Here is a 22,075-nt window from a genome sequence, read left to right as displayed (position 1 = left end):
CTCAGGCTGGTCTCAAACTCCTGAGCTCAAACAATCCGCCCGCCTCAGCCTCCCAGAGAGCTAGGATTACAGGCGTGAGCCACCGCACCCGGCCTATCTTAAAGTATTTTTAAAAATAAAACAATATCGTGTGGGGGAAAAAAAGGAAAAATGAACCTGTTCACCTTCTAACAGCACTTTGAAAAAATGGCAATTATTTATAATTTTAAAGAAAACTCAGTACCTTATTTATAGGTATCTGTAACTAGAATTCTAAAAACAGGTTCCTGCATAAATAAAATAATGAACAACAATGTATATAATTCAACTGTTACTATATTCTGATGAACTAAATGACACTATAGAACTGCACTGTCAAATACAGTAGGCATCAGTCACAGGTAGCTATTTAAATGTAAATTTATTAAGATTAAATAAAATTTAAAATTTGGTTCCTCAGTCACACTAGCCACATGTGAAGCGCTCAACAGGCCCATGTGGCTGGGGGCTAGTGATCAGAGAGCAGAGACGCAGAAAGTTTCCTTTATTACAAAAGTCCTGGACAGTGTTGTTATAGAAAAAAGACAAAACACTCAAACAAATTATTAGAGAAGACAATGCCATCGTCTATTAAGTGTTGTCACCCACTACAAGCCACCCCCAATCATCCATAATAAAAATGTCATTGAGGTAGGAAAGGGCTAGGAAGAAAAGCTGATTAATGAATACAAATGCACAGTTTGATAGAAGAAATAACACCTTATGTGAGACAGATAAGATGACGGATTACTATAATCTATTGTTCATTCCAAAATGCTGGAAGAGAACAGTCGAACAACTTTAGTATTAAAAAATATTTAAGATGATGTATATCCCAAGTACACTGATTTGATTTTTATAAATTAAGGAATTAAATTATCGCATGTACCCTGAAACTATGTACACCTATTAAAATAAACTCTAAATAAATAAAATTTAAAATGCCATTATACATTTTTATAGTGATCTCGATTCTGATCCATTGGTCTATGTGTCTATTTTTAACCAATACGGTGTTGTTTTGGTTACTACAGTCTTATATTTTGACATCAGTTAGTGTGATGCCTCAAGCTTTTTTCCTTTTGTTCAGAATTGCTTTGGTTATTCTGACTTTTTTTGGTTCCATATAAGGGATTTTTTCTATTTTTGTGAAAAATGACATTAGTATTTTGATAGAGATTGTACTGAATATGTATATTGCTTTGGGCAGTATGGTCATTTTAATGATAATTAAAGGCATTTATTACGATAAACTTCCCTCCTAGTACTGCTTTTCCTTAGCCTACAGATTTTGGTATGTTGTGTTTCTATTTTCATTTGTTTCAAGGATTTTTTTTATTTCCATCCTTATTTCTTGACCCATTGACCCAATGGTAATTCAGGAACATGTTGTTTAATTTCTATGTATTCATATATTTTCCAAAGTTCCTCCTGGTTATCGATTTCTACATTTTGGTCTGAGACGAGATTTGATATGATTTCAATTTTTTGTTTTGTGGCCTAACATAATGGTCTTCCCTGGAGAATCGTCCATGTGCTGAGGAAAAGAGTAGGTATTCTGCAGTTGTTGAGTAAAAATATCTGGTAGGTCCCATTGGTCTAAAGTCCAGTTTAAATCCAATGTTTTTTTGCTGATTTTCTGTATATCAGTTTTAATTTCTATTATGGTAAATACTGGTAGATATACCCACATAAATGAAAGATCTGTGATGCCCTTGATAATTTTTAAGCACGTACAGATATCCAGAGACCACAAAGTTTGGTAACTACTGATATGCTGGAATATGTAGGGGTCAAAGATGACTTCCAGATTTCCAGATTGAGGGTCAGAGATGATATTATTTATTAGAGATGGGAAATACAGAAGAAAAAAAACAAGTTTAATGAGAATTTTAGCATGTGTCCTAAGTCAGATTCTAAGTGGAGCCTGAGGCAGGGATTCTTGTTCACTGATGTGTTGGTAGATCACTCCTAGGAAAAAGGCATTAAGGGAAACAGGACAGGGCAGGGGAAAGAGCCAAGCAAGAACGTGTCTCGACCAGAAATCGGCTGCAGACAAATCCCCAGGGAAGGCACTAACCGCACGGCAGCGTGGATCCCGCCTGGGGCAGGAGGCTTCTTACACCACTGGCTGTGGTCCTTCTGGGGGGGGGGCGGCGGAGGCCAAGAGGAGCGGTGAACACGGCCGCCTTGGCGAGACGCCCCCCTCAGCCAAGGGCAACGTTTCACTCAAAGTGGCACCGACGAGGACAGGGGATCTGGGCAGGGCACCGGCAATGACCACCGCGTCGCGGTAAAGGCGAGATGCTTGAGAAAACAGGTAGCACAGAGCTAGAAACTCAAGGCAGGAAAACTTGTCATTTAACATATACTTAAGAATTATCTGCGTAGAGTTGAATATTAAAGTTAAGGTGACCACTTTACTTACCAGAAAGGATTTATGCAATTGAGAAATACGCATCTATAATCTGTGAGGCTGGTGGCGGGCACCCCTCCCCTCCCTAAAGAAAAAGAAGCCCATGAGTCCCGCCCTAAAGACTGCAATAAAGAACTCTCTACTTTGCGCGCCAGAAGTTCGTGCTGCAGAAAAACCCCCATGCCCCCAACTGTAAAACCTTTATAAGTCTGCTCAACACTTCTGGGTGCACAACTTCTCGGCCCCCCCCTGGATTTAATATGTAATGTCAACATTACATAAGGAGTATAAATAAACTAAGCAAAAATATCTGCATATTGATGGCTTATTTAAATCGTAAAATCTCTGAAAGACTGTGCCGTCAGATGTCTCATAAGAATATTCAAATATGTGCAGATTATCACAAGAAATAATAATAAATGATTTTTTAGATTAGATAACATTTTTCTTCCAAGTGTCCCGATGCTATTATTACGTATGGCACACAAATCTACTTTTAGAGTTTGTTAACCATGAAAACAGTAACTTTTTTCTAATGCTGACACTTCAGCTTGAAGTCAAAGAAAAAGAGCCTCATATTCAAACTGCAAACTTTAATCATCAGCAGCAAAATCTTCTATTTGTAAATATTATCATACTAATGTATCCTATAGTTACCGGATCTGTCTTGAAAAAATATAGCTACCTACCAATCTTTCATTTGCCTGAGATTCAGCAACTTAAGAAGTACAAAAAGAAATTGGTTTTCCCAAATTAGATATTGCTATTTCTAGCATTTTGGTTAAATTTGAATATTTAGAAAGATTAATAGATTATGCGTTAATTTTGTACATACTATGAAGAAATACATTTTTCTTTCCCACAATTTAAGAAAATCCGAAAAACACTCTCCATTCTCATGAAACATATTATCATTAAAAATGGAACCAAGTCCCTAATTCTATGAATACTTGTCCCATAGTAGTTGTGGAGACATTTTACATTATTGCTGAAGCAACTAAGCAAAATTATCTCCCTGTTAATTAAAAAAGAGCAGAAAGAAAGTGCCATAAATACAAATTTTTTCCATCAGAATGCTGGACACACAGCAAATATTTCTTTGGTACCAACCACCTCTAAGGTCAAGAGGCCCATCCAAACTCCAGAATGGATAATGAGATGAATGGAATCACAAAATGTTTCATAACCATAAAACTGTGAGGGGTGAGTAAACGGTAATTTCAACTTGGATTTTTAAACCTCTGACAAGTTGACAGCTACAAATTTCTTAAGGGGGAGTGCTAAGGCAGAGATTTAGTGAAAGGCCTCTTAAGTTATGGACGACAATCCTCTGTTTAAATTGCTTAAACTTAATCACTGAATACAACATTACTTGCTGATAAGGTTTTAAAGAGACATAATCCCAAAAATGTCTGAACGACAGCTCTTCCAACTTGTTAAACTGAGGCCCAGATTATTAAGCAATCTTCCCTTTTACAGTAATTTACTTTTCACCCATTAGCAAGGCTCAGGGCAGCCCAGGAAAGCGCGAGTGACAATGGTGGCGGCGCCTGCATATTCAAAGAAGGACCTGAGTGTCGCCTCCCTGCTCTCCGACAGGGTAACCGAGCGTGCCTCTGCACACTCCACGAACGCTTTGACTGAGCAAACACTGCTCTGGCATTAGCTGCTTGACTTTCATTTTTAGTAGCATGTAACCCAACTGACACAAAGACTCTTTATTAGTTACTTAATGCAATCATTTACAAGTATTACCATGTTTATGACAAAGTTTTCCTTTTCTGAGATCAAAGGAGGGAGCTTTTTCTTAGTCATACTGATGGAAATCTCTTTACCAAATCCACTACTTTTAAAATTTCATTCTTAATAACAGCTAACATATACAGCATTTACTATATGCCAACCCAAGAAGTATCATTATTTTTTTTTTTTTTTTTACAAATGAGAAAACTAAAGCAGTGAGAGGTTAACTTGCCCAAAGTCAAACAACTAGTCAGTCACAGAATGAGGACGAACCCAGGCAATCTGTTTTCGCAGTCTTACCATCTTCCTTCAGTTCATTTAGCACATTAGTTTTATCTCACATTTCTCAATTCCTAAAAAGTAGCTAACTTGCTGCTGGCTAAAATTTAAAAAAAGCAAAATATCCATTATTTTATTTAAATCTCTTTCCAACAACTTTAGGAGTTTTTTCTCTATAATGAAGAGCGGGTACCACTTATTTGTCAATCATACCATTGTGTCATTTAGAGAGTAACAACATATTTAAAGTTGCCACTCAGGCATTCTAAGTGATTTATGCAATAATTTACTCCTGCGCAGTATTTAGCACACATTCAGTATTTACACAGGAATGTGCAAATCAGCCTGAAGGAGCCATAGCCAACGTGCTCCCCAAAACTAGGTCTTCCTCCCTACGGTCCTCCAGAATTGGGCCTTAGAAGCTACTCAGGAGGGGCCTTTCTTCCTCCCTCTTCAGTAAGACCATCAATAATAGCCCCACTTGCTTCCCTGTCTCTGGGCTTGCTCCACTTTAACCTAAGAAGAACACCCTTGTCAAAGTGATCTTCCTAACACACAATGCCGAGCACGTCGTTCTGATGGTAAATAACTCTAAAGGTTGTGCGTTAACTCTACGATAAATTTAAAACTCTCCCGACTGTTACAGAGAGACCAACTGGTTCTGCCGACTTCTATGGGAATGAATCTTAACCTGTTTTGGTCCTTTTCTTTTTCAAAAACATGGTAAAAGATACGGATGATCTCCCCAGAAAAACACACGTACTAAATTGGTATCTCCCAGTTTTCTTCTGTTTCTCACAGATTTAAAAGCATAATTCTCTTTTATCATTTTCTGCCCTCATTTTCTTTACTATTGCTACAGAATAAATAACTACATCGGCCTACATCACTATAAGCTCCTGGAAGGCACAGGCTTAACGTTATTTATTCTTCTGTCTAGAAGCCTCAGACAAGTTCTATTATGGCAGTGCTAAACATACATTTGTTAAATGTATAAATTATATCCTTAATGCATCTTAATAAACAGAATAAGAAGTATATTCTTATACAATGAAGTGTCTTGCCATTGACTTCTACTTTAGATGATTTGCTATGGAGAAAACCAGACGAATCCAAACTTCCTTTCAGTACAATATATTCAGTCCTGCTGTTTGGTGTACTGAGACAAAGGAGGGAACAGAAGAATTAGAAGGCTGGAAGGAAAAGGATGAAGCTGAGCAGTGGCAGTTACCCCAGCCAAACAAAACCACAAATGGAAATACACAGCATGAGTATCAAATCATTTCCCCAATTTACACACCCACTATGAGATGCCTATCCCACCTGTTCCCTTTGAGAAAATTCCTAAGACTTTGTATTCAATTCAACTCAGTCTTTCCGTAAGTGAATACTGAATGCCTTACAGGTATCTTCATTTTGAAGAAATGCACATTCAGGAAACTTGTCTTAAGGAGTGAATGACATGGTAACAGACACAAGACAGAGCAGAAACACGCCTCAGTGGGGCCAGAGAAAGACTGTGGAAAAAACAGACTCAAATCCAAGCCTCGATACTCACTTACTGGGGCAAATCGATGGGGTTATTTAAATTCTTTGAGTATCATTTTCTTCATCTTTAAAATACAGTATATGAAAAAGGGAAAAGAAATGTGTTAAGTGTAATTAATTCACAGAAAGAGAGGGTCAGTACAAACTACAGCTTCAAGAATAGGAAAGGAACTAGATGGCTATTAAAAGCCAGGAAGAAAGATTATAAATAAAGGTGTGGAAGCCTGAGAAGCTTGGGACATTTGGAGTCTCAGGCAGAATCCTCTGAAATGAGGTCAAAGTTTAGGAGAAAAGACAGACAGACAGACAACCTGCCCACAGTAAGGGCCTCGACTGCCAGGTGAAGAGGTGGCTCCTGAGATCTGGTGAGTCTCAGCCTAACCGACAGCTTTAACTTTGTCAAATGTAAGGGAAATAATGCTTCATTTTTTATGTACATAAACAATCACAAAACTTTAAAAAGTAACATCTAGTGAGAGATTTCAGATCCACTTAAAACTATTTAGAAATTTTTCCCTTTCTAATGATACTATAATAACCAGAAAATACTACCGAAACATATTTTTGAAAAAAGACAAAACCATGAAATAATCGCAACTTCTACACTTAGTCCTTTTTTTACGTCAATCAAAAAACATACCAAAGACATAGGCCTGTTATATAAATGACCAAAAAGAGTTCTAAATTAAAAAAATAAATATACTTTTAATAAACTATGTTACGGGGTCATTTGTAAAGATCACAGATGAAAAAAACCATATTTTATATACAATAAATCATTTTCCTTAAAAACTATTTTTTGTGAAAATACATAGAAAAAATCATCTAAATGCATTCAGTATACTTTAAAAAGGAAGTTTTCATTCAAAGTTCAGTCAGAAGAAATATAAAGGCACATAAAATGAAAATATTATCCTAGAACTAGAAGTAGAAAAGGAGAAAACATCAAATATAAAAAGAGAAAATGTAGATAAATAAGCAAATAAATTTATAATAAGGTGTGATCAATAAACAGGAAAGATATTCTATGACAAAATTTTTCATAGATACTGGGAATCTGGCTTTCAAGGTTTTTTTTTGTTTGTTTGTTTTTTTAAACTAAAGTCATTGAAATTTTCTACCCCTATCTGCTCAATGAAGCTCAAAGGAAGAGAAAATTAAACTGTAAAATCTATAGTAATTCATGTTAAAGATATTTTAATAATTTTACCCAGTACCTAACACTGATAATTTTAAATTATTTAAGAAAATCCTCTCTTTGATTTGCTCCTTCCTTCAAATCTGAAGTCTTTTACAGATTTTTAAAGGAAAATGAAAAGAAAAAAATTAGTTTCTATAGATAAGTATTTAAATAAGTCAAAATTCAAGCAAAGTGATATTTTTAACTTTCCCTGCTGTAGTGTAAACTTGAAATCAATTCTTATTTTAAAAATATGACTTAACTAAAATTAGTCACTAATTTTGTTTTTCAAACTCATTTTTATGTTTTAATTAATATTGAATAATTTGAGTATCAACATGCTCTACTGTGGTGTGGATGATTGGTTTCCGGTCATTTATAGAAAGAGACCCTTATAACTATCAACAATTTTTTAAGACTCTCCCATGTGAGATACATATACTATGTGCAATACTATGAATTCTATAATGCTTTAAAAATACACACATAGTTCAAAAAGACTAACATGTAAACTAGATATATGTTCTTATCTAGAAACAGCAGCTGATCTGCCCATGCATTTAAGGATGCCTTCCCATAACTCAATAACCCTTCAGAGGTGTAAGAACCAGTGGGCGGGAATCACTAATTCAGAAGTCAGTTTAGAAAGCATATAACCCATTCACGTTTGTTTAACGCTTCATAATTTACAGTAAGGTTTGCACACCAACCCTGCAAGACAGATAGGGAAGGTATAAGAATTCTTATACCTTATTCTACAAATAAGAAGATCAAAGTCCAGAGAGACAAAGGAAGTGGGTCAAGGTTACACAGCTCAGTAACTGAATTCCTATTGGATGGCAGTTCTTATTACTAATTCAGTGTTTTTATCTCTTACAACTTACTCACCTGGTCATGGAAGAGCAGTGCAATAATTTTTATAAAATCAGCCTAACATACTTGAACCAACAATTCAGAGAGAGAAGCAAATATATTTTGACTTATACCTTTTCGGACCACCTAATAACTTGGCTGTAATTCTACACGATAACCATTTTTAGTTTAATAAACAAAAAAAATGGGAAAATGAGCTAAGATATGCTATTATAAATAGATAAGCCTACTTTAGAAAACTGTTATGAATCAGGAAGAGAACTTCCAAATACCGTTAAATGTTCAACGTGTAATTTTTTTACTTTGTACTTGTCATTCCAAAATTCACTAATCTAATAAATCCAATTGTCCAGTGCATTTCTTAATTATCTTAACAAGATCAGGAAAGTTTTAAAATACATTAAGACAATTCATTCATTAGTTAAGAGATAAATATTCCATTTTTGGAACATTAATAAGATGACACACAAAGGAATGTGGGAAGTATTAACTAAAGATTACTGAAAACTAAAAACGAAAAGTCAAGAAACTAGATATGAATGTGTTTTGAAGCATATTATTTTGGATTTTAAAAGACCATCATGATACTTTTTTTAAGGTGTGATATTAAAACGATGTCTCTCTTTTTTCTGCCTTATTCCAAAGAACCATAAAAAAAGAAAATGAAAATAGTGATGAAAGAAAAAGCTTACAGGTTTGTATCTCAATGCATCTCTGTAGGATCCAAACAAAGCAGCCTGCGCCCTAAGAAAGGCCCTAGCTACTCCATCGCCCGTAGCTGTGGACTGCTTCTTCAGTTTATTTTTCAAGGCCGAGACCTGCATGACAGAGAGGAACAGTTAAATTAACACCTCAGAAATTGGTACAGCGAGGTACGAACCCAATCAGCAGGCAAACCACAGTGTCTGCAGGTCAGCCAAAAATTCATCCTCCTCCCCATAGCTTATCTTTTTAACTGCAGAGAGCACCTGCTGGTCTGTTAATTGAAAGGAAAGCAGGAGAGGACGGTAAAGTGCTAATGCACATTGGTTTATGCGCTCTTTTTTTCCTCCCAAGGCCTCTTGACATAAATAAGCTTTAATTATTTTACAGTAAACTGCTTGTGAGCCACTTTTCTGCGGACTTTTAGCAATTACAACATGTGCCTACTTGTTTTGAGATGAAGCTGGCTGGGTGTCGTTCATTTTTGCTATGTAAGGTGATTTGATATGGTCCTTCAGGATCACTTACTATTTAGTTTTATTTTTGGAAGCCTCATTTGCATATGTAATTTTCCAGTCATTTGTTGAATAGTTTTTGTCATTATTAGATAAAAAGGGGGAGAGGAGATAAAGTTATTGGGATCATGAGTGGAGAACTGTACGCAAATGTTACACATTGTCTCATTTAATTTTCACGACAGTCTTCTAAGGAAAGCATTCCTATTCCCATTTATGAATGAAAAAACAGGGCACAAAGATGTGAATTAATTTGCCCTTACGATGTGGCTAAAAATTGACAAAGCTGTGATTTAAACGCAGCTCTGTCCTGTTTTTTCTACTACCGCACGCTGGGTTTCAGTTCAATGTCATTGCGTCATGAACCAGTAATCATTAAAACACTCATGTTTTTAAATCACAGAAAAACTTATCTAAGAATTTGTATAATGTAAAAGACACTTAGATGTTATAATTTTTTATACATTTTCCATCTTTTAATTTCAAGTGTTATGTCTCAGAGCAGCGGTCCCCAACCTTTTTGGCACCAGAGACCGGTTTCACAGAAGACGATTTTTCCGCGGATGGGGCGGAGGAGGGCAGGGCAGGCTCACGGGTGAGTACTGGTGATTACAGGGATGGGGAGCAGCTGTAAACAAATACGGTCGGATTGCCTGGCGCTCACCTGCTCACCTCCTGCTGCGCCCCCCACCCAGTTCCTGAGGTTCATGGGAGACAATTTTTTTTGGGGGGGTGGTAGTTGGGGGCACATTCTCCGAGCTCTGCGGCCTGGCCCCTAACAGGAGGCAGACCAGTACCCGTGCCTGGTCCGGGGATTGGGGACGGCAATATTATTTATGAATAGCCCTGACTTAGATTTTTAAGTGAGATCCTACTCCTGATGCAAACTCTTATTTTTTAAGGGGGAGGAGATATAAAATGTTCCTACACATTCAGCTCATTTCACCAACTCCTTTGACACAAAACAGAAAACTATAGTCTGTACACTTAAAAATATCGATTCTCACATATTCCTCATCAATGCTGAAAACGGAAACGTGAAATTGCGTAATAATTATTTTTTTAAGGGGAAAAAAAGTGATGAGACAAATTCTGATTGAATTGCTCCCTCAACCGTATTCTTATCCTTATGAAACCAGCGGGTAACAAGATAATGTCATTTCTCCATATCTCTCTCTCTCTCTCTCTCTCTCTCTCTCTCTCTCTATATATATATATATATACACACACACATGCGTGAGAAGGAATAGTTTTATTTCTTTATGCAAGTAGTCCTGACTACTCTTATAGATGATAATGACTGTAATTGAAGTGTCAACCTAATTAACAACTAAACTTTGAATAATGCTAATGAGAAATGAACACAGCGTCAGAGAAAGACCAGCTCTACAGGTGATAAACCTCCACAGTGGTGACATTTTCCAGTGTAAAGTCACAGTTACTGTGATCTGATCAAAGAAACAGACCCCCATTGGGTCCAATTATAACCATAGTTTTGAAAAAATTATTGAGTTATGATGTTCATAATCTATGCAGAAAGGCCTTTGCAGTATAGGTCTTCTCCCCATAGCTGTGATCTTTTCAATTTATATCCAAGCTCCATAGATTCGGATAAAAGTTTAGAACCTAATTCATTTAGCGCACAAAGTGCATAAACCAGGATTCATTTAAGAGGGAATTTTTATTATTAAAATAAATGCACATTTTTTTAGGTAACCCACATATTCAAACAATAATAAATACAAAAAAAACTTCTGAATTAATGCCCTTTATTCTGAAATCTGTAATTTTAAGTTTCAAATGCCTTTAAAAAAAAAACTAATAGGAATGAATATTAACATATTTAGTTACTGCCCCCCCACAAGGATTACGATGGAATATGATTTTAGTCTTTTAAAGTATTATAAAAAGTAAATGGTTGGTTAAGAAAAATTTACTTTAGAAAATAAAAATTGGCATGCCTTCTATCTTTGCAAAAGAAACTTCCTGAAAGTGTATTTTTTATAAAACGTGAAATTGACCATTCAGTTCTCCACAAATCAAGGACACAATATTCTTAGGACAATCACAACACGTGCTCAGAGAATGGAATGAAGTCAGACCGTCCTTAGCCTTCACCACACTAAGTCCTTGACTGAGCAGCTGCCGCTGGAGTTATGCAGCCCTGTCGATCCCACCGCCGCAAGCCCTCCTAACGCAGCCTTCACTCCCCACATCAGTCAGCCAGCGGTAACTCCTGAGCTCCCTACGTTCGTGTAGCAAACAGGAAAGAAGAAGAAAATACTTGTTCTAAAACTGTGCTGACCAATAGACAGCCATTAGCCACACAAGCACTTAAAATGTAACCCATCCAAATTAAATTTTCTATGAGTGTGTAAAACAGACATTGTATTGAGAAGACTTAGTACAAAAAAAACTCACGAATAATTTTTATATCAATTACATTTTCAAGCAATAATATTTTGAATATAGGGTTAAATCAAATATATCTTTAAAATTAATTTTACCTATTTCTTTTTACCATTTAATGTGGCTATAGAAAACTTAAAATTATGTATGTGGCTCACATTATTATTATGGACAATGCTATTCTACATGACTATACTATCTAATTTCGTACAGATATGTGAGGCTACAAATTGCCTAACAAGAAATATAGTTACATTTTTCCTTTGCCTCTTTCTACATTACTTCAACTTTTACAAACTACATAAAAAAAAAGTTTTCCCTTGATCTACTCCAGTGAGCTTTGACTGTCAATGGATCTCAGGTTGTTCCCGTTCTTCAGAGACCGTAAGGACAGCTAAGTGTTTCTATAGGCACAGCTGAATGCTCAAAAATAGTCTGCAAAAATTATTTTTAAAAATCAGTTTTAGATATAAGGATATTAATCTAATCTAAAATAATTGTATCAACCTTGCTGTTCTCCTGGCCTTTATATCACCAGAGTAAATTATCACCAGTTACCACTGCCCTTTGCAGTGCTAATTAGCTTTTAGCAGTTTTTATCTATAAAAAGGATGGTGTCTCTTCTGCACTTTTTCAATATCTGGTCAGGGAAATATCATTTTCTGCCTTAATTTCCTAAGTTTAGTCATAATATAACGTGCATCTTCCCATGAAACCCTAAGGCTCATACTCACACACGACTCTTAATTCAGAAAAGCATTTGGAACCTTAGTCATGTGGCTTTTATCACACAGTTCTATTAATACTCAAAATATATCAATTGTTCTCCCTTTTTAAGAAAGTAAGCTAGCGTCAACCTTCAATGGCTAAAGATTACTTCAGAAATGACATTTTATTGTTTTTAGACCGTTTTTACTCTGTAAATAATTTTTTAGTCTAACTAGGTATTAAGCTAGACCCCTCCCCCAAAAAAATGTTGAACAGTGAAAAGAAACTTCAGAGACAAACATCATTTCATTGCTCTTATCAAATGTTTAAACTCCTTTCATACAACGAGAATTCTGACCTCTAAGCAGCCATCCAGGGGAGGAATTATAACCTGGATTTTAGCAGAGGTGGAGTTCACTGCAGCATGAATATTACAACTAATTCTCCACTTTTACCCTCTTAGCTACAAAGTGACCATGAACAAAAAGAGGGAATTACACGGGTAAACACAGCACACAGGTGCAAGTTACAGAGTGCAAGCCACGTGCACAGTCTGAGTAATGAACTACTTACTGATGCCAAGGGAGAGAGGTCAGGAAGGAAGAGCACACAGGGGGCTGAGTTTTCAGAGAAGTGATAGCTTTTCCCCTTACTTGACTTCTAGATGCATCTTTGCAGTAAAAGTAAATTAACTGCTATACCCAGACATTTTAATTTTACTTCTTGAGATCACAAAGGGAAACATCAGGATACAGGAGAGAAGATAAAAATAAGTGTTTCAAAATAACATTTAGATAACCTACACCATCTAAAACACCCCTCATGTTTTCAGATATCTCCTTTTACACAACTAAACTGTTCTCTAGAAATGACAAACATTTAGAAAAGTTAAAGTGTCAAGTAATCATCTGCTTTAAAACAAAGTTATGAAGTTAAAACCTTTCATTCTCCCATGAAACATGTATGGTTATCATATGAATTAGATATTAAGTCTCTATACTTTAACCTTTCTAACGTTCAGTTTTAAGAAACAAAATTAATACTTCCCTCCTAATATAATAATTTTCTAACAAGCCTCTATTTGAGGATTAAAACAGTAACTTTCACATTCATTAAATGAAAAGCATACGATGTACTCACCTACGGAGGGCATCGTTACACTGTTTCTTTGCATGCTTACAGGGCCTATGAAACCCTAACGCGGCATCATCTACGACTGTTTTCCTTTGGGAGGCGCCTTAAAATTAGGACAAACTGTTCTTGTCTCCACCTCGAGCTCAGTGCCGTGCCGGGCACTTCCACTCGTCCAGCTGCTGGAAAAGGAGCGTCGTGGGTCCTACTCGACACCCCACCCTTCTCACCCCCCGTCTGCCTACACGCGCACGGGCCCGTCAATGCTGCTTCCGACGCAGACTTCAAATGTGTCCACTTTTCTCTAAATCCCTGTCGTCGTCCGGTTGAAGCGACTACCATCTTTCACCTCAACCACTACAGACGATCTCCTAACGGACCTCCCTGCCTCATTTCTCAGACCCAGAACCCAAGACGATGTTTTCTGAACTCCAGGTGGATCACATTATTCCTCCGCTACAAATCTTCAACGAATTTCCAACAAAACCCAAAGGTCTTTACGCAAGAGCTACAGGTCTTTTATAATCGCCCTTGCCCCTCTGCAAACCCATTTTGCATAATTCTCCCTTTTGTTCGTCTCACAGGTCGGGCCCCACCACACAGGGCTTCTTTCCCGTTCTTGACTCTGCCAAACTCCTCCCCACAGCCGACCCTCTGCACATGCTGTCAGTCCCCATCTTCCCCCGCCACTTGCCTGGCCTACTGATACTTATCACCGATTCACTGCTGGAGAAAGCAGTTCCTGGCACACTGAGCTCGGACCATGAAAGGCCGATTTCGGTGTGCAGACTAGAGAGAATGGCATCTCAGCTCGGCTGAAGTATTTTCACTTCGGCTTACCTCTAAGAGCACAGATGGCCGTCAGTGCACCGACATCCACTCCCCCGTCCTTTAGTAAAGGAAATCTTACGTTTGGACTGGTGCACGGTTAACCACGCCGGGTTAACCCAGCTCTTTCCAGCCTCCCTTGTGACGCGGCGTGGCCATATGGCTGGCTCTGGCAACCGAAATGTGAGCTGAGGAACGGGATCCTTCAGGCCATGCCCCGGAAAGGGATACGAGTACCCTCTCCTGGATCACCCGCCTTCTTCTGGCGCAAGGGAGAGAAAGAGTTCAGGACAGCCACCTTAAATCTGGAGACGTGTGTGCTGAGCATGGCAGAGCTGTCCCACCGCTCTGGACAACTCAGCTCTTAGTAGTTATGCAGCAGAGACATAAATTTCTATCTTGATCTAAGAACGGGTATCTGGGTCTCCATGTTACCGCAGCTTAGCTGGTGCCCTGATTAATGCGCCACCTAACGGAGAAGCATCACTAAGAAGGACACACGAGACATGAACAGAACACAGGCCCAGCTCCCGATGCTTCCACAGCACCTGAAATCCAACCCTCAGCGGAACCGACACGGCATCAGGTTCCGGTCAGGTGTAAGGCAAAATAAACCCCAGGACTGCAGTCTTCACTATTCCGGTGGAGACGGAGAACACCTGAGCTCCCAGGAGTTTATGTGCCACTCCAGAAGACCATTCCTCGCTGCACCTCAGAGGCACACGTTGTTTTCCTGCACTGCTGAGTCTGTACAGGTGCAGCCTGCCTCGTTCACCCTCAATCTAAACTAAATCCCCCGTTACTCCCTCCCACTGCACCCTGTTCCTTCGTAACATTTGTCTCAATCTGTTTGTTAACACAATGTGAGCTCCGTGAAGTCAGGGTGTATGTTTGTTTATTCACCACTGTATACCCAGTTCTTAGCACAATGTAGGCTTACAGTAGGTGCTCAATAAATACTTGTCAAATGAATGAATACATTAACAACCTGTTCCAGGCACACTTTTACATTGATCCCTCTAGTTTACGTAATCAAAGCATCTGCGGTGGATTCCACGGACACAATTCATTTAAAAGTTCGGCAGGTTATTACATCATCGGCAAGATTTGGGGACCACTATTGAGACGGTGCTCACAGCAGTACACACAGAAACGTTTCCTGAATACAGAAAAGTCAAGGATTTAACGGTAGAAATAAATATTGAAGATAATTTTGAAAGCCGAAATTAAGGTTTACCTTTTTTTTTTAATATCGGCAGTAAGGAGAGAGAGAAGCATGCTACTAGGATAGTACAGGGTGGGGAGGGAGACATGAAAAGAAAGGCTGGGTGATTTAGTCGGAAACGAAAGGCCACGAGAAAGCCAAGGAGCACTTTAAATCCCTGAAAGTGGCAAACGATACATCAGCTTCCGAATGGAAAAGCACAGAGACATAGATGGAGATCACCGCAGCCCGGACCACTGCAGTGGGAAGGACAGATTCCCTCGTTCAGTTGAGAGAAAATAAAAATCCTTTATATGCTCAAAAGTGCAACTAGGTTTGGGGTTTTGCTCTTTTTATTTCGTTTTTGCGTTTAAGGTTTATGTTTTAAAACACACACACCAAGAAAACAGTAGGGAAAACAGCAAACTCTGTAATAGTTTACCTACAAACCAAAAAAAAAAAAATTTTGTAACTCATCACTTCTCCAAAAATAACTTTACAAGAATGGCGGGTTTCCGCACACGTGCGCACGAGTGCGCAGAAGCACAACGATTGCGACCTCAACGCAGTTTCCTTTTCCAGGGACAGGAAATAAAAGGCTGCACTCGTAGTCAAAAAGTGTATTTTAAATATGCTTCCAGGTTTCTTGTTTTCATCAGTATGAAAGTTAAATGAAAATATCCTTACAAAATGTTCTAGGAGGTAACTATTAACAGGGACCTTAAAAGCAACTTCCATTACAAAAGATAAAAGAGGTGCAATTGGTGTTTCCCTTCCGTGATCGTTTATTGAATGCCTACTATTTACAAGGCACTGTACCAGGGCTGTTCGGTAGGGACAATGCACAACCAGATGCCTGAATTCCAAAGACAGAGCAGGACCACACTTCTCCTAAGCAAACTGGAGGCAATATTTGTCTCCCGCAGTCTACTCCATAAACTACATGAAATGCTCTCCAAATCACTCTGGACGCTGAATGAAACTGTGTTATCTTTCTAACCTGGCCACCCTAGAAACTCGTGAGGGACTTCACCTACCATTAAACACAGTGAGGATTACAGCGGAATTGTGGCAAACCTGGAACTAATATTATATTCTCTGGGGCCTTTTTTTTCTTTATAACATATATTATGACAATTTAACATGTTAAACCATCATGTTAGGTTAGAGGAAATATTCAATGAATTAAAATATCTACTGACAATTTGTGTGGTTCTAAGAGCTTAATAATTTGTTTATATACTTTACTATTTTTAAAAAATCTGATTTTTAAAATTCACTGAAAAAGCTAATTCATTTCCAAATTTATTCCCAAATTAATAAACTGATTTGAATGTAGATATTCGAAGATCTTATTTAATGTCAGAATTTTAGAGGTTTTCTTCAGTTCTTTATGCTTTTAATGATTTTTGATAATTCAGAGCAATTTGTGTCTTTCCTTTTCATATCACAATAAAACCACTAATGTATTCCTTCGTACAATTCCTGAAAGCTTCACTACACCACGTGAGGTCTTTTATTAATAGATAACACCAATTTATAATAAGGTCTTTTCAACGTTTTAGTAATTAAATATGCTTCACACAAAATATAGCTATAACATACAATGGTCTCCAATAAACTGTATAATTCTTAAGTCCATTGTATCTTCTTTATACGCTAATAGAAAATAGAAAATTATTTTCCAGTAGTATTATCTACAGATGAAAATGAAGTTTTAAAAACAGTGCAGAAAATTCCAATTTAAATCAAATGGATCAGATTGATATTTCCTTAACAAGATTAGAATGTCAAATAAGCATCGACATTAAATTTTAAGAGTTATTCATTACACTGTATAACCTGTTTATATGAGAGGCACCATGGGCTAGTGTTTGGGGTACAGTTCTGAGGATCAACCTCTATGAACTAAAGCTCCAGATATACCATTAACAGTACACTTTCTGTGCCTCGATTTTCTTGTCTAAAATAGAGATAAGCATATTGACCTAACTCTAAGTAAATTATTTTTTACAACTAGTTAAAATTATGCAAACAGTTAAGCAATATAGGTTAAAATTTACTTGTCCCTTGTAGTGAATATTCTAATGCATGTAACTTTTTCAGATGTCAATTCTAACTTGCTTTTGTCTATAGGACTTAGTTTATAATTGTTTAACTTAATTTCATGTGAAGATAGAATTCCTAAAACTTATTATAATTCTAATTACTAGCTTAATTTTCTAATAAGTGGCTTACCCTATTTATTTCTGAAATAGTAGCAATTCTCCAAATTACTTTTTAAAAATGTTGATGATAAATATTAAAATGAGCAGTAATACCTTAGAAATAGAACACTTTAAATTATATATGTAACAGAAATTAAATTTGTGTATATATTTAAAATGGAAAGTTTCAGTAGTGCATTTTCATAAATTAAAATGAACACATCTGAGATTTCAAATGATACAATTAATTCAACTGGTTGTTTTTTCCCACCCTTATAAAAATACCACAATAACACTAACTTTAATTAGAACTGTTACTTAGCCCCAAAATTTATTTTTTTTTATTTCAAAACACTCAAACTACAGATGTTTGAAGGTGTCTATTTGGCATAGCCACTAAAAAAGTAAAGTCACAATATATTCATACACAAAAACTACAAAAATATATTTTTAATGGATCTGCTTTTAAGTTATTCCGTGTAATAATAATATCATTAAAATCACTCCCAATAAAATGTTTTTTTTCTTTTAATGATCCAAATCTATACTGAAATGATGAAATTGAAAAACAAGTGTTCTTGTCAGAAGACAGGAAGAAAGTTTTTTCCCCTCCCTTAAGGAAAACAAAGGATTCCTGAAAGCTTTGCCCTGATTTATTTTTCCAATTTTAAATACCTTAAGAGTAGCGGAACTGCTACTGGCATGGTAGTATTTCTAACAGTCAATAAATCTAAAATATTATGTGTGAATACTGGAATGAAGCCATTAAGAAGATTACAGCGTGCAACACAGCAGAGGGTCCACAGGAAAAAGCAGCAGTAATTCGGGACGACTGTGACCACTGACCTCGGAGCAGCCAAGACCAGTGGTCAGTGTGGCGCGGTAATGGAGAGCACATGCACAGAGCGCCGTCCGGCCTGCACGTGTGATTCAAACGCTCTGGTGAGCGATGTTAGAAGTCCCCCGTTTAAATCTCAGTTAACTTACTGAACAATCAAACAATACCAGTAGTAATATTTTCCAGGTTTCAAGTATATTTTATTAATTCAAATCACGAATAAAAAATTTCGGTAAGATCATTTGTGATTTTAACACATCTCATTCAAAATATCTATAATTGTAAAAATATGATGTGATATTTCATCGTATTTCCTCTAGAATTATAATAAGAGACAGCTTTGGAACACTGAGGAAAAAGCTAAATTTACTAGAGATGCATTAAACAATCACCCAAAATATTTTTAGAAAATTCCTTTAACTTTAAAACATCTCATAATTTCAGTAAATAGTCTTAGCTCCAGCTCAGAGCTATTTTGATTTCTGTAATCTTCAAATTTGTCTGTAAGTATACGGCCCTTAATTTCAAGCATGTATTTAATCAACCTATACCACTTTTCAGTGTTCCTTTTTAATCTACATTTTTAATATTTCAGTTATGTTTAGTTATGCTGTTGCTTATGAGTAAACTACAAGATGTTCACTTTTGTCATTTTATATATTTAGACTTTTATATTACATATTTAACTTCTCTGTATATATTTAAATAAATGTTTTAATTATCAAACTAATCCTACTAGGAAGTAGTACTTCTCAATTAAAAAAGAATCAAGAATCACCCATCAAAAAATGAAATTTCAAAGATTGTTTTTCCTCAAGGAATCATCTATCATTGAAGCTGACTATAAAAATTTTAATATCATATACAGAAAAGCTGAATTTCTTTTTTTTTTCTTCTTCTTTCTTTTAACAGTTTTTTCTCCTTACGGATTAACAGTGGGAAATACATGTACATAAGGAAAACATTCTTAAAAGTTGAGATTCTATTTTCATAATTATTTCTTTATCCAGTGAAGACCACTTCGATGGATTTTTAAATTAATAACTATAATCATTTCTAGCAGTTTCTGCAAAATTTTATAATGAGGCAATGTGGTTATAATGAGTTAAAAAGAGAATTTTTGACTGGCCTTTAGTGAACAATTTAGATTTGTTCATATGTAGGATCAATTTTACTACAGAAAGATAGAGTAGTTCAATTTTAACGTGCCTCAAGGTCAGCAAGAATCTTAGGTTATTTATGGGCATTAATAATTTGATTTTGACTTTCAAATCATGTTTTTGCTATAACTGGCCATAAGAACAATCAAGGCTAGTATTACTGTATTTTTTGAGTTTCGGATTTTTAAGTTCACTTTCTCAAACTTCTTAATAATGGATTTCAAACTATTTGCAATATTACAGAAAATATATTCTGAAGGTTTTTTTATTCCCAAATTTCAATATCCTTGAAAAGAATGAATGCTTTGATTTTTTTAAAAGGGAAGTTATTTTAACTGAGAACTATGTTATAAAGATATTTTTAAAAAGCCATTAAAATACATACAGGAACAGTACTAGTTTGCATTTTTGCCCTGTACTAAGGAATATGCAGGCCAAAAAATGCACTTTTGGAGACTATTTAACGTGAAATACAGAATATGTCCCATTATAAGCTGCAGACACACGCGCACACACACAGAACCCTCTGTGAGATCAAAGACCAGAAGAGAACTGGCACTTAATTTATCAGCCTTTACAGACAAAAGACAGTTTTCGTCATTTCAAAAGGATCAGATGTCTTTTATGACAAACTGGGTTTGCAGTTTAATTTACAAATAGAATTCTAAGCAAGCAGTCTTTGCTCTGCCAAAGCAAATGACAAACAGTGTAGGTTTTCATTCTCGCGGCCCTCAGCAGGATAAAAAAGATTAAAATAAAACTGAAATAATTTAGAGCAAACAAATAAATGTTTCAGAAAGTTGAGGGAGATCAAAGCCAGAATTTTCTGACCCCAACTGTACAAGCATTTCTTATTATATTGACCAGGAACGCTGGATCATTAATTAAAAGGAAAGCACTGGCAGGTGGCAGGGAAGCAAGAGCCGGTAATTGGCCCCCTTCTCCTTCCAGCCTTCAGAAGCCCTCTCATTCTTTTGCAAGACATGCCACCAGGCAGACAGAAATGCCTACTTTGTAATATAATGATTAAGATGAGATGAAGAGACTCACATTTGAAGGAACTCTGCCTAATGAATGCAACTAGCTTTTTAATTATGATCCTGCTTTTACAATAAGGAATATGATGTTCCATTCAGTATCTCCTCCACTGCCAAAAGGAAAAATATTAAATACAGAATCTACATCAATTCCTCTCACACCCCATGCACATACCCAACCCTTTTATTTCAGATAGAAAAAGTGGGAAAAATAACTTCATAATGCAATGGTCTAGGAGAAAACGTGCGTGTTCATCACAAAATATCCTCACACTTACCACGTCACTCGGCAGGTTGTACAAGTCGTTAAACGGTGATTCCAAAGTGTTTGTATCAACATTCAACATGACCACATCGTCCAACGATTTGTTTTTCACTCTCTGTTTAAAAACCACAATTACAAACAAAAATCTTAGTACTCTTTTCCTACAAAATTATGATGCACTTGGAAATACATTTAAAAATTATCGTAATGGATTAGGCTTGGGAAAAGGAAAATCTTACATTATAAAAGAATATAAATAATCTTGCCTTCTGAGAAAGGAAGTTTGAATACAACCCATTCAAAAGGATTTGGTAAAAATGCTTAAAACAGAACATTTGCTCATCTAACATTAAACATAACTACCAGACAGGTATCTCAACAAAGACTTACAAAATAGGCACAAATACATCAAATTGTAAAAAAATTACATCCTCTAAAATTTATCAATCGAATTTCAGTCCCATGATACAGGAATTTGTAGCCAGCTCTATATCTATTTTTAGCATAAAATATATTGCAGGGATAACATAAACCAATAACTACAACTACAGTATTAAACTAATAAATATTTTCTCTATATTTCTATACCAATAGGTATATGTTGATGATGAGGACTGAAAGTTGAATAAGAAAATAAAAGAGAGGATAGTAATGGGGAATTCATTGTTAGTAACATTTTTCGCATGAATTTCAATATAATCACATTTAATTGCCTATCAGATTGACTATCTTGACTTGTCTTATCTGTTTAAAAGCTTAGTCAAAATAGTTAAATTATCTCAATATTTCCACAAATGATAACAAATTAGAATTCTACCAATTTTTTATTTCAAAACATTAAGGGGGTACAAATGTTTTTGTTACATGGATACCTTTTGTAATGCTTAAGTCGGGGCTTTTAGTGTGTGTCCTTCACCCAAATAGTGTTTATTGTGCCCAATAGGTAAGTTTTCTACCTCTTTCCTCCTCCTCCCTTCCCCCTTCTATCAAATTTTTCATCTTTAGATAAAGGAA

At 36.2% G+C, this 22,075-nt stretch overlaps 1 protein-coding gene across 1 annotated transcript in view; it reads right to left on the bottom strand.

Moving 5' to 3' along the window:
* The window catches only part of DENND1B (DENN/MADD domain containing 1B), a 200,980-nt gene that overhangs the window by 44,358 nt on the left and 134,547 nt on the right, over positions 1-22,075 (bottom strand). Inside the window, exons 15-16 of the mRNA XM_012650453.1 lie at positions 21,075-21,176; positions 8,750-8,875 (exon numbers count right to left, since the gene is read on the bottom strand). Of these exons, the coding sequence (XP_012505907.1) occupies positions 8,750-8,875; positions 21,075-21,176 (228 nt within the window). The remainder of the gene's footprint in view (positions 1-8,749; positions 8,876-21,074; positions 21,177-22,075) is intronic.

Source organism: Propithecus coquereli, unplaced genomic scaffold (genome assembly GCF_000956105.1).
Source record: "Propithecus coquereli isolate 6110/MARCELLA unplaced genomic scaffold, Pcoq_1.0 Scaffold328, whole genome shotgun sequence".
NCBI classification, from domain to species: Eukaryota; Metazoa; Chordata; class Mammalia; order Primates; family Indriidae; genus Propithecus; species Propithecus coquereli.
The sequence above is the reverse complement of the archived record's forward strand: the minus strand, read 5'-3'. Positions and strand labels throughout refer to the sequence as shown.